This window comes from Haliaeetus leucocephalus, unplaced genomic scaffold (assembly GCF_000737465.1).
Source record: "Haliaeetus leucocephalus isolate CR32 unplaced genomic scaffold, Haliaeetus_leucocephalus-4.0 Scaffold555, whole genome shotgun sequence".
NCBI lineage: Eukaryota > Metazoa > Chordata > Aves > Accipitriformes > Accipitridae > Haliaeetus > Haliaeetus leucocephalus.
Genome location: NW_010972991.1, coordinates 18,894,919 through 18,908,874, shown reverse-complemented (window position 1 = coordinate 18,908,874; position 13,956 = coordinate 18,894,919). Strand labels below are relative to the sequence as shown.

Below are 13,956 nucleotides of genomic sequence, written 5' to 3'. Positions count from 1 at the left end.
CAATAGCCCAGCTCTTCCAGTTCCTGAAGACGTAGCTAGTGGTCTCCAGTTCAGACAAGGAAAGGATTTTAACTCGGACTTTTAAACTTCACATTAATGTTTTGACCACTAAGAGGTACCCCAGAGCAGTGCGTACCCTGAACTTGCTTAGGCCATAGAAAGCCATTTGTTTCATGAAGCGATGTGTCCTTTGAAGCCATGCCCACCTCCTCAGCCCAGGGCTGCAGGGCACCCTCCCAGTGTAGCTGGTGGAGGGGGTTGTGCCAACGGTCCCTAATCTTTGAGCAGTGACGGTGAGATTAGCAGAGGTCTCCCTTCATCAACAGTGAAGGCAATGCGAGGATGCTCAGCATGCGCTGTATAATGGCATTGGCTTTGGTCCGTTCAGCTGGCAGAGCTGTGGAGCATGATGGCAAGCACCTGGGGGAAATGCCATTTTTTATTCAGCACAGTCTTTGCAAAATTACGGTATGTTTGCGCTGTAAGCATCTAGGTAAAGTGTCTGGGAAGTACATGTCCGGGATACTTCTGGAATTCATGTGAGTACTTGACATAAGTGGGATTCATGAAAATCTTGGTTCAGTTAAGAATCTGCAGCATCAGACCCTTAATCAGGGAGGAGGGGGCTCATGCTCAGATCACTCCTTAGCAAAATTGCCCCAAGACTTCTCTCTGTCCTTTTCCTTCCCTTTCAGGGGTACCATTTTGGGTTCCCAAATGAACTTTGCTGACTGCAGCTGGAGAGCAAGGGAGTGCAATAAACAGGAAAGTAAGAGTCTATGGCGCAGCCTGCCTTTTTCTAGTCTGGATGGAAAAGAAGACGAAAGTCCACGGAGCACTTGAGCGAGCAACAAATGGCATAAGAACAAATGCAGCAAAAGGGAATGCCAAGGTTGTCATCCCTCATCAGCGGTTTGGATGGGTTTCCTCCTCGGAGAAGCGTTGGGGAGGCTCGAGGCAGGACCTCGTGCAGGAAGCAGGTGGTTTGCTTTACCAAGAGCCATACGTAATGGTCAGGGAGCTGCGCTGTGCACCGGGCCAAGCTACAGCAGATGGGCTGCAGTTCGCTCTGCTCAAGGATATTTTTCATGTTATGTGTGGAAAAGAGCAGTAACCCTTGTTTGTTATATGAGGCCTTGTAGGACTTTGTTTGGAAAAAAGCCATTTTTGAGATAAAAAAAAGCCATTAAAAATGTGAGTCACTGTAATCACATTGAAAGTGCTCCAGCGTGGCCTTTTATTTGCAAGGACTTCACTATTAAAAGCAGCTTTTTTTTTTTTTTAAATGAAGAATTCCACCACAAATTATCTCAGGCTAATTGAGGTGATATTACTGATCTGTTGATTTGAAATGACTAAGAGAAACCACCCCAAACACCTCAAAGCACTGAATTCAAACTATTCACAGTGCAAGGGTACCAGCCAAATATCTGTGCCTGCTCTGTGGTGTAAGACGGGACCTTGGGCTGTAAATGCACCACAACATTCTCTCCAACACAACTGCATTTCAAAAGCTATATCCTCAGAAGGGCTGGGGAGACTCGTCCCTTGTGCAAGGAGAAGAAGCAGAACCAGAAGCACAGGGTCCACCCAGAAGCAGAACCCCGTGGGGAGCCTTGGGCACCTCAGGGTGGGGAAATCCATAGCCTAAGCAAATGGCTGACCACCTGAATGAGCCGAAGAGGCCAGGGCTGGCACACATATCCCGCTGCTCTTTGGGGTTTGGATGCCCCATTCAGCATTAGCAGGTGCTTGCATCCTCTCGGAGGGGAGATGCCCAAACTGCTGCTTTCAAAACACAGCCTCACCGTGAGGCTGTGAGCAGCAAGGCGCAGAGGGAGCAGAAGCCTTCCTGTTGTATATGACAAATATCAGCATCTTTTCTCTCTGGTGCACCATCACCATCTTTGAGGAGAGACCAACTGACCTGGGCATGGTCTTCCCACACCCAGGCACCCCTCCCAGAGCCTATTTACTTACTGTACCTTAAACAGTCACTGAATGAGTCACCCTCCTCTCAAATCTGGGCTGAGCTCTCAAATCTCTCAGGTGCTGGAGAAAGGGCAGTTCTATGAGGTTGCTTACTACCACTGCCAGGTGCCAGCACATCTGGGCCAGAGGGTTTCGGGGTCTCCTGCTGTGCTGGGCCTCCAGGGGACCTCTGAGCAGGGGCACCTACTCCTTGGACCGTCACCAAACTCAGCAATGAGTCAGAAGTCAAATCGCTGAAAATAATTGAGGCTGCTGCATCTCTGGGCGTGCAAAACAGCCGCTGTTAAATTACCATGTCAAAAGAGAAAGGGTAGGCACCTCCCAGGAGAGGTGTCAGGGCTGTGGCTGTGGGCAGAGGGGAAGCAGGGCACCTGAGCACGGCGCACTGGGTCTGGTCCACTTCTGTGCTACTTCTTCACTGCTGCTAGGATCCAATTTTTACTCTGTATTTGGCCAGTTGCAGACACTGGAAAAATGGAGAGAGAGCAGAAAACAACCACAGAAAACAATTTGAGGGCTGACAGAAATGTCTGATGGTGAGAGACTTAAAAGGCCCGTCTGTTTGGCTTAGCGAAAAGCCCAAGTCATCTTACTGTATTTTACTAGAGGGACTTACCGTGTGCTTTAAATCACTGGCAAAAGACAAATAGCTGCAAGCTAAATCCAGACAAGTTAAAACAGACATAAGGCACAGTTCAAAAGCAAACAATGACTCATTGCTAGTACAAATTACTAATGGCATTGGTGGATCCTCTACTTTGACTAGTAGGAGAGGACGGGGTGTCTTCTTCTGTAGATGGGCCAAAGGGTTCACACAGAAGTGCTTGGAGGAGGTTGTCTGACTGGAGCTGTGCAGGAGGCCAGGCCAGATGACACTGAGCTGCCTTCTCATATCAGCAACCTGCCGTTATTCACACTGCTTCATGGAATCCTGCAGCACATCCACGCACCCAACATCCAGTCAGTATAGTCAGGACGTGTCTGTAAGTTAACTGTTAAATATTGTCTGGAAAAAATAAACACGTGGGTAGCTGCGATGCTTAGTAATAGTAAATCATATTCCTCAGCTCCTTTCCCTTGTAAAACACAGAACAGCTGTTCTTGGAAAACTGAATAGATGCTCCAGTGCTTTGTTGTTGTGCTCTATTGCTGTATGATGTGTTACCAGCAGTAACCTTCAGTGACAGGTAAGAACTGCCTAATTAGCAGCCTCTGTGCCATGCAAGCTTTCTCTCTTACTCTTGGCTGAGGGCACTAGAGAGCATTAGACAGCATAAAGCTGTGGGCCTGGTACACATGCTATTGAAACTCAAGAAGAACATTTAAATTTTTTTTTAAATGGAGAGAAAAAAGTCCTGATCTTGTGTTCATGCTGCTCTGGATTTATGCCCACCAGCTATCAAACAGAAGACAAATGACAGTGCTGTTCTTTCAACCAGTTTAATGATTCTGGCAAAAGACCTGGCAGCAGACTCCAAAGATTTCATCTAGGCAAGGCAATGCCTATTCCAAGAGTGGAAATCTCCAACTGGAGAGCTGGCAAGCATGTGTTTGTGCTGGAGGCTTAAATCAATCATTTCTATTTTTCCCAATGTGATCTAGCAAAGTACAGAAATTGGCTCCTTCATCAATGGCCACAGGCCACTTTTCATGTTTAAGGTATTAGTGCCATGGGCTACAGTGATACATTGACTGCATGTAAAACAGTCAGTGTTAGAACCACCTGTTTAATCATTCCTTTACAGTAGCTCTGCTTTGAAAACGGACAACAAATGCCTCGTTGACACTGTCAACAAGGAGTCCAGGAGACCACTGTATATTAGTGGTGCGCTGGGTTCATTCCTCTGTGTTCATGCAAAACTCTCCTGCCACCACGATACATTTCTGATTCTGCTGCTGAACACCATCCCCCTCATCGTTACTTTGTGAACTGATACAAATTCCCCTGCCACCGATGCCTGAGTCCATTAGCAATCAAAACGCTACTGCAGGTTTATACTATTAAATGCACTTCTCCCTCAAAGGCTTGGACAAACTTTAGGGGCCTAACTGCAAAACTGGGATTTACATTAAATAAGAAGCCTACTCAGCAGCCACTAACTCTTTATTTAGGGTCTGATCTGTTGTGCCTCGAAGTCCCTGAGGTGCCAATAATTCCTCTTCTGTGGATACCCAAAACTGCCCTTGCTTACTCTGGTGGGAATCACAAAGTAAAGGGAACATAATCTAAGACTCTAGGTTCGCACAACTTCCTTGCAGGGCAGTGCTCTATAAACACTTCCCAGGTCATGGGAATGTCATGGCAGTACTGTATCTTCTTATCAGAGTAAGCCCGTGGTGTGCACCCATCACACAGCCTAATTTCCCCACAGGGAGGACCTGGCAAGAGCTCTGCATGGGAGACAGTACATGCCAAAGAGGCACTGATATGAAGCTCAAGGCGTCCTCTTTAGCACATTTCAAAAATATGTTTATGTACAGTCCAAGGGGCCAGATTAGCTGTATGTGCTCTGAACAGATTTAACACATGACAAGAGGACAAGGATCCTTTCTAAATGGTCATGACTTCTTAATATGTAGTGATGTATTTGCCAGTGCTGCCTTATTGTATGTTATAACTGAATGGTTACTTCAGCCAAGGCGCTTGGAGGTGCCTCAACACATCTCCCAGCTTCAAAAGGTTGAAACATCTCCCATCTGCCAAGGGAATATCTTATTTCTTCTCTGCTTCTCTAGGCAAAGAACAGTCATCCTTCACTCCCAAATCAGTTTAAAAAAAAAATAATAGCCAAACTAAAACCACATACAAAAATATATGGAATCACTATTTATTCACTGATGTCCCTAATTCTATCCCGGAACCCAGAAACATTGCAAACACAGGATTTCTCAAACTCCTAAGAATCCAGAGCACTAAACATTTCTCTTTTGCTCCTGAAGCGGCCTCAGGTTGTATATCTTCCAGCTTGGCCCTCCAATAATAATAATTATGGTAATTAGCCCCTATCTCCTTTGGGCTAGTTGCTAACATGGTTCAGTTGATTTCTCCAGAAGGAATAAACAAACAAATTTAAACAAGAGAAAGGCCACCCAAGCCTCAGAGGACAGTAACAAAAGGGCAAACTGAAAGACAGCTCAGTCTAATCGTCTGCTCCCCAGTGTTACCAGAGGCAACATTTTTCTCTGCAAGCAACCAACAATCCTGCATAAAGTGGATTGGAAGGAGAGATTGCAAGGGGAGACCATTTTGAGTTCAGAAGACTTTTCAGATGAACCTTCCAGCACTGTTTATGCACCTTATAGCAAACAGTCATTGGAAAGAAAAAAAATCAGTCCTTAGAACAAGTTGTAGTCAGACATGTGCCCAGGCTTCTCGTTGACCTTAGGACACTCCTGGTGCCACGAGCTGCCTATCCCAGCCCCACGCGGAGCCACTCACTTAAAAGTGCTTCAGGAAGCTCATAACTGCTGCATTTGGGGCACGGTGATACATGAAGAATGAGCTTAGCGGATGCTTGCTGTACAGTGAAGCTCCTCAGAAGGAGAGAAATAATGTAATAGTTCCCCCTAAAGAAGAGGTCTCACTCCCTCTTGTCCTTTTCTCCTCCTTCCACCAAACACTCCAGTCAGCCTGATTGGCTCAGGTCAGAGAGCCAACCCAGCAAGGAGAAGAAAGCAGATGGTTTCTGCAGGGTGAGTGAGCTGAACTGGCTCACAGAGAGCCACAGGCCATGCGGGACCTCACAGCAGGGAAAAAGAGGATGAGACTTTTAGCAGCACTGAACTGTTCAAGCAGCTCACCAGGTGCATGAAACCACAGCTTCAAAGCACAGAAGCTCCAGTCCCCATAATGTCCAGCCTCTGTCCTTTGGTTTTAAGTGACCAGTGCCCTTACACGCAAAACGTGAGGCCACCAAAAGCTGGGCCGTAGCGAGGAGCAGGCAATAAGCCTGCCAGGTGAACACAAGGCCCCTTCCATGGGCAGAAATACAAATCCAGTCCAAAATTCATTTATAGTTTGCCAGCTGAAACCATTTGGTAAATGCATCCTGATATTTTATGGCAAAAATTAAACAGCCTCGCTGTACTCCAGAGCTCCCATTTCCAGGCCCATGGCCAGTTAATACTTCATCTCTTACCACAGCGTGACCAGCAGTGGAACAAGTGCTAAACGAGTCCTGCTGGTTCTGGTCTGTCAAAAATCCCAAGCTGGAGCCTGGGGGACCACGTGAGCTGCTGCCTGCCCACCACGCCTTCACATGGTTTGATTTCCTCAGATCCTGTGGAGGATCTGTTCAAGAAAGTTCAGTCTGCAGGTGCAAGTTTTGCAGTTTATATCTGGCCTGCATTTTTGATGTCAGGAAAAACATCGCAAGAAAATAACTCATCATTAAAGAGAAGGGCTCCAGAGACTTTTTTGTATTCCAGTGAAAAGGCTTTTCTTTTAGCAGGCATTTGTCTGTGGTGTTTGCAACCTAAATATCTCAAGCAGAATCTGAAAATGACATTGATTAGAAACTGATTCTTGAAACAAATCATGTCCCTTTCTTGGCAGAGCAGTAATGAATTCTCATCACTGAGTTTTTCCAATCTTGTAATACGTTAATTAGTTGGAACATGCTCACATCTCAAAAACCATGTCAAATCACAACTTTTAATTACACATAATTCCTACCAATGTTTTGCTCCAGAAATTAATTTCAATTACATTCAAGTTTAAAGAAAACATTTTAACCCTTATAATTTTTGTATAAACCTATAGGAAGAAAAAAAGTGTTGTTCAAGTATAAATACAGTAGTTTAAAATAAATAATAACTTTTTTCACCAATCTTTACTTTTGATTTCTTGCTTTAAAGAGAAAATCCTATACCTGGTAACCCTTATTACCTCCTCCAGCTCTCCTGAGTCATGGAAACATATTTCGGAAAGATGCCCAAGGCCAATAATTTAAAAAAGAAACAAAACCAAATCCTTTCACCCATTTGTTTCTCAGGTCACAGAATGAAAACCTGTAGGCCTCCTGTTTCCATCTTTAGCACACACTCTCACTCGAGACTTAGAAAGCGGCTCAAATTTGACTTGCAAAAGAAAGATAGAGGCATGCCCTTATTCCCTGGAGAAGGCATACGAAAAGAATGTGCTTTTTTTTATTTTAAGCTTTAGAAACTTGAACTCAAGCTGTAAGAGGGGAAAGGAAGGCCACAGCCAAGCAGCTGGTACAAGTAAGGTGCAGACACAGAGTCTTGTCCTGTGCCAGCTGGAAAATATCCATGATGGAAAACAGCTTCACAAGCCCCCCCCATGCCCTGGCTCCTGTGACATTGCTGCATAGGAAAAACTGCAGCTCTGAGTGTGCTTTGTAGGTTTTGAAATGAAACTGTCTTATGAATCTTCAGCTGTATCAATTTTAAAATGAAATAAACAATTATTTGGGGGAAAAAAAAGAGACCTCATTTCTTCATATTCCACTGAAAGAAAATTCAAATAGCCTGTGGCCCCTTACTGCAGATTAATTCAAACCTAGAACAAGTATCTTGTCCAAGACATGAACACTTTTCAAGAGCACTTTCACTTGTTTCTGCCCATCACTGCTGGCCCTTGAAATCAATGTAGAGACACTACCATTTAATGAAGGAAAAGTTGAAATGTTACTATGACTCTTTGTGATCCTGTTTTTTACAGCCTTTCCTCATGCAGGATTACCAGTGGTTTAGGAAGGAGGCAGGAGTTGCCCTACTTTTTTGGGGGGGGAATATTTTTCCAAGGCACATCAAGGGAGGGAGTCTGGCTATCCCATTCCTTCTGGAGAACTTTGCACTTTCTTCACTAAAACCTTGTTTTCCTGAAAACAGAGGCTAAACCTATAACCTGTACTAACAGGTAGTATAAACCTATATAACCTATATAAACCTATACTAACAGATAGTATAGCCCAGCCCAGTCCAGCCCAGTGCACAGGACTCTGCTGGGAGGTTGTAAAATGTCAAGCGTGGCTCTCTAGCTCTGCCTTGGCTGGGCACCTCAAATGTGTGCTTGTGCACATGTGCCTATGTTTATGGCAATGGTCTCTTCCTTCCCCCTCCCCACACAAGTGTTTATTTCCTTGGAAGATAAGAGAATTAACCTGATGGCAGAAGATAACCAGGATTTTCCCTCTACACATAATATAAAATACTTTGTGTGTACATATTTGTGTATACTGTATATACGCACACAGTTTTGACTTCTGAACAGGAAGGATCAGATTTTTAAAGGTATTGTACATATAGCAGAATACTTTGAAGTCAGTTATGAAAATTCTCTTCATTTCCCACCTTCATCTTTAAGCATCTACACAGATCTGAGGGGTTTCAAAGGGTAATTTTTATAATCCTCTTCTGTGCTTATTTGCATTTCAAGGCAATTAAGATTCTAAAAATATCCCAAGAGGCATTGATACTAGGAGAATGTTCCATTTCATTAATGGTTATTTAGTTTTTCTTAAGGCTTCCTTTATCTTCAGAACACATTTGGGACAACCATGGGATAAATTAAGTAGGATTAAACAATACTATGACTCATCAACATACAGGAGTTCCACATATACTTGATTAAGTCCAACGAAAAGGTGCTGCTGATCCTTGTTCCACTGGCATTCCTCCTGTTAATTGGCATGTAAGGTGCTTTCTTTTTTCAGCTTTGGCTTTTCACCGAGTCGTCTTCATTATTCAAAGTGCCATAGCACGAACTGTGAGAATCTGGTTGTATTTTGCCTGTCAATTTTTGTCCTAAGGAAACAGGGTGAGAGAAGGGAAAAACAACAACTCTGTGAAGAATTTTAATAAAACAAATCCCCCACCAATCCATCATTTAAACATTCTTTGCTCTAGTAATCATTGTTTTCATTTGACTGGTTGTAACAATAGCTTGGAAAAACTCTGAAAAATTCTTTGAAAAATCTGTTGGGAACAGGAACAGAAATTAAGGGAACAGTATATTTATTAAATATGACTAGAGCACATTTGTGACTCAACTCTCCTAGGTCATCCCATTATCTGATATCTCATTTTTAAACAGAGACAGAAAAAAAGCCCTACTTACCAGGAATATGTCCACAGTCAATAAAAGGAATTTGTAAATGCTCCTCTTTTTTATTTCTTGCAATTACAAATACACCAAGGAAAGATAGGAGACACCTGCAAAATAACAGTGGCATAGTATCATTAGAAACAGTTCACTGCATCTGAGATGAGAATTTCTTTCCATGTTTCTTTTTCAAGGACTTCCAAACCCAAGCTGCTCAGTTTATAAAGAAACTTTTCCTCCTGGCAGCTCTATAAATTCATCTTGGGCTCCCTTTCAGTCTAGTTTTTGCCTCCTGAAGCTTTATTATCAGTTCCAAAGGCTCCACATGCAAAACTACACTTTCAGCAGTATATACCTAATCAAATGCCTGTGAGTGTGAGACCACAACATTTGATTCCCTAAGCAAATCTTCACAGAGCATCTAAGCAAGCATTCTAGCATTTGTAATTTCATTAACAACTCAGTCTAGCTGCAGACAATCAACATCTCTGTTGTTTTTCTCGTTTGACTGTGTGTCTCAGGGGCAAGCGGTAAGCCAGGAGCAATGAGAAACTGCTATGTTTGGATAAATCTTCTATCCGCTCTGTGTTGGACACACAACCACTAATTCCTGCCTGCCAAATACATGGGTTGAATTTTCTCATCTCCGTTTTTTGTCACTTTTCCTGCAGTCAGACAAGATAGCGGTTGTGTGCACCTACTCCAGTCCGACTGCAGAGGACGAAGACGTCTGCAGCTATCAGACCCATTTATTTGACAGCACTGTGGCAAGACACCTCCAGCAGTTCTGGAAGATGCTTTTAACCATCTCACGCCCATTATCAAGTAACTGTCACCTGTCTCCGGAGTTCTTACAGTGCTGGTAGTCAGTAGATGGTTTCTGTTCTCAAAACACCTAGGTCCTTCTTCAAACATTTATTGTTAACAGCTTCTTAGCATGCTCTGAACTTTTCTGCAGGCATGGTGTGTCTTTCTCGGCACAGGAAGATGGGGGAGAGATTTATAGTACTGCCTCGTAGGGAAGCAATTCATATAATTGCCCACACCTAGTGGCAGCAAAGACCAGCCGGACACGCAAATGGAAGGTAACATGGGAGGAGATTTCTTGCAGTTGTAAAAGCACCCCCTATAACATGATCTTTGGTGGAGAGCAGTGGTTTCTCTTTCCTGCTGGAGGAACATATGCTGCTGGTTTTTCATTCCATCATAAGATTAGTAGTTCATAAGTGTCCTACATTTTTACATATTTGGATTCAAAACCAGGCCTCCAAACTCCCAAAACACAGACATCAATCTTTCCTTTAATGTTTTTTTTATCCTACTATAATGGCTATTCCATAATACTTTAATAACAAGACGGGTTTCTTCTTACTGAGAAAAGAAGGGATTCTACAAGGCAATGCTGTTTCAGTACAAACGTTAGTGCAGATTTTAGGCCGATACACTTACCCGAACAGAAACATGAACACATTCAGCAAAGCTGCACTTTGGAATTCCCGATAAAATATGACCCCTGGAATGTGACAGAAACAAGAATTGCAGAACTTGACTGGCTTCCAAGTGATATGAATTACAGCTGGGAGGGTCAGGAGCAGTGTCATGCTCAAATGGAGCAAAAAAAATCCCAAATAAGGTATTAATACACATTGTGATGGGTTCACTTTATGTGCCCATATTCCAATATCTAGGTTTTCTCAAGATACTGCATGGGACTGGAGAAGATTTAGTCTATCAGGTTGAAGCATGTACTGTGTTAGTAACTGCACAGATGCAGGTATTTTTTGCATTGTCAGCAGCAGGTTTTATGCAGGTCAAACTCAAGGTCTTATTCACAAGCAGAGTCATGCCAATATAGCTAACAGGTTCTTCATGGATTTAGTTAAGCCACTCCAACAGACCATGTGGACATCTTAACTCCAATTGGGAACAGGTTTCTGATAACTAGCTGTGTCCCTGATGTTTACACCAAGTTAAGGGCTCCAGCAGCCAAGTTTGCCAAATCTTTCTGGCTGAAGGGATCACTAGCTCTTTCTGGTCACCCCTCTTCCAGGAATTAGCACCTCTGCAGTGGAGGTGACAGAACCAGATGTGTATCTGGATCTCAGCTGCCCCAGTTCACAGCCAAGTATATTAGCTTTAAACCACCAATGAGCATAGTTTTGCTTAGAAACGCCAGAGTGTGAACCAGCGCAGCTGAAGTGTGACTGTATCTTCAAAGGCTGTAACTGGGGATGGGGGAATCATGAGATAAGGTACCTTCTATGAGCACCCCAGCAAGATTCAGCAGAGGTTGTTCTTCTAAGCTCTACGCTGGTTTAACTAACCTGGTGCAAATGCATGTGTATCCAGTCTCAAAGCTATTAAGCCATTCCTGAATAGGTACTTGATCTTTTAAGAAGGCACAAGGCCAAATTCCCCATATGGTCACAAGAACACAACCCCTTTTTGGCACAAGTCTCCTCTCAGTCACAAAGTGTAGGTCTCTTCTAACACAGGTGCTGAGGCAATCTGTGCGTGAAGCTAACTCCCCTTCTCATTAATGGCAGCTCTGCATGAGAAACTCCTGCACAGCAATGACAGGAAAGCCCCCAGTGTGTGTTAAAATGAGTCATAAATGTTCTAACAACATGATCATTTTGGCTCATTGCTGATGCAGCATCTTAGTCGTCCTCCCTGCTCATGTTCTTATGCTGTGCTCCATTTCCAAGATTTGCAGTCCCTCTTTAACAAGGCTGAGTTCAAAGTTCTCACCCAGAATAAAATGTTAAATGCTTAAAAAGTCTTTGGAGTCATTTTATTTCCTTCACTTAACATAGAATTCCACCTTCTGAAACAGAATATACACTAACTACTATGAAGCACAGCTGGTTGTCATTTGAGTAGTTTGCCAGGCTGTTAAAATTACTCTACCAGTTCGGATATGGAGAGGCTGGTGTGCACATGGTAAACGCATTTACTAGATGTCAAGATGAGGCTAGGATAAATGCAGGTACTTCTAGTAAGCCAGCAAGGCACAGTAAACTGTACATGTCAATTCTGGAAATGCTAGAATTCGATTATTTTTATTTTGCTTCAAAAGTTGTGAACTTACGCATTTTTCAGGACTTAAACACCTGTCACTTAGGAAAAACTTCTTTTTGTGAAGACAAACATGACTGGTTTGTGTTCCTGTTCACAGGCAGTAATTCTTGAAAACCTGTTGTTTAGAGAATCATTCTGTAGACCCAGAAGGCCAGAAACAAACCTGAAATGATGGCACTGGTGGTGAAGAACACAAAATTAATGGGCACAACTGCTGTCACTTCATACAGATGCGTCGCTTGATTCAAGAACCTGGAAGACAAGCGTTATTGCACCTCAGGCCTACAGGAGGTTCATTGCACTTTAAGTCAGGTTAAACCACTTTATGTCAATTTAACAGTAAGTGTGACCATTTCTTACCACAATAGCAAGTAGCCCTGGACAGATGCATATGTGTGGTGAATTTACCGTCTGCTTTTGACTGCAGAGTACAAACAAATAGGCAAAAGCAAGAAGGTTGGCATGGATTCTTCTGGCCATAGTCTGTCATTGGAGCGTCTTTTGAAGCACCATTGGAAAAATTTTGACTGCCACAGATAAGGGAGGAATGCTAGGGTATTACTGCTTATGGTCTGCATTGGTTCTTGGAAGCAGTGCTGCCTGCGAGCAGCCAGGGACAAGCTGCTCTAATTTAAACAGTTTGTGTAAGGGTATATGCCCAGCACGGACATGAACACGCGAGTTCTCGTAGGAACTGTTTCAATTCACTGAAGCCCACATTGCTGCTACTGCTCAATCCAACTTGGCTAAAACACATATTTGTGTGTTTATGCATGCAATCATACTCTAGACACACTCTGTCCTGCCGGGAAAGTCCAGGAAGGTGGCTCCAAGCTTGTGCTCCTTGGGTTGGAAACTCTCTGCTGTGCTCCTCAGAAAGGCAACACAAACCATCACCAGAATCATGAGCAAGAGTGTGCAGGAGCATACACTGCACACAAACCTGCAGGACTGAGACACTGGCCATGGAGCAGCCTGCACAGTCTGCATCAGTGGATGAAAAAGGCAAAGCAATGAATCCGCTTGTATCACAGCTATCAACATTTACCCACAGGGTGATGAATCATGAGTGTGAGCTCTTGAATGCACCAGCAGATACTCTGTTATGTGAACGGTGCATTTCAGACCAAAAGAGAAAAATCAGGAGGCTGCAGAGTGTATTCAAAACCTATAAAAAGAACCACACTTAAATGTTTCACTGGTACAATATATGTGCACAGTAAAAATCCAAGCTTGGATCTGTTTTAGCCATTAAAGTAATTGCATGGTTATTTTAGCAACTGTTGAACAGTCTCCATGGTGCTTTAAAAATAAAGAAATCCTACATATCCACAGGATAGTCAGGATTTTGAAGTCATTGAAAACACCTCATTATTTTCTCCCATTTGCAACAAACTTGGTCACAGGGACTAAAAGAGTGATACCAAGGCCCAGCATTGAATCCAGGAGGATGTTGCAGCACAAGCTGTTCTGAGCTAACACACGACAGTCAAATAAAATCAGAGAGGAAACAAATAAAATGAAAAATTTAGACTGACAGCACTGTCTCCATTAGAAAATGTGTCCAAGAGAGAAGAAAGAGACACTGAGCCCAGGGAATGAAATGGGCACATTTCACTTCTGTTTTAATTTTGACCCAGCAGAAGAAAGAAAGAAAGAAAAAACTGGCAAGAAGGAGAGGTTAATTCAGCAGCTTCCTATTTACCAAGCTTTTATTTCCTATTTTAAATGCCCTGAGCTGTTCTCCCAGCAAAGACAAGCTGGATGTAAATCACTCTATAATCTGTTACAGGGAAGTTCCTGAGTCAGCCATGGAG

At 43.3% G+C, this 13,956-nt stretch overlaps 1 protein-coding gene across 1 annotated transcript in view; it reads right to left on the bottom strand.

Annotated features, from left to right (window-relative positions):
* Positions 1-8,665: 8,665 nt before the first annotated feature.
* The window catches only part of NIPAL2 (NIPA-like domain containing 2), a 49,345-nt gene continuing 44,054 nt past the window's right edge, over positions 8,666-13,956 (bottom strand). Inside the window, exons 10-13 of the mRNA XM_010577140.1 lie at positions 12,303-12,391; positions 10,508-10,571; positions 9,074-9,168; positions 8,666-8,760 (exon numbers count right to left, since the gene is read on the bottom strand). Coding sequence (XP_010575442.1) covers positions 8,666-8,760; positions 9,074-9,168; positions 10,508-10,571; positions 12,303-12,391 — 343 coding nt within the window. The remainder of the gene's footprint in view (positions 8,761-9,073; positions 9,169-10,507; positions 10,572-12,302; positions 12,392-13,956) is intronic.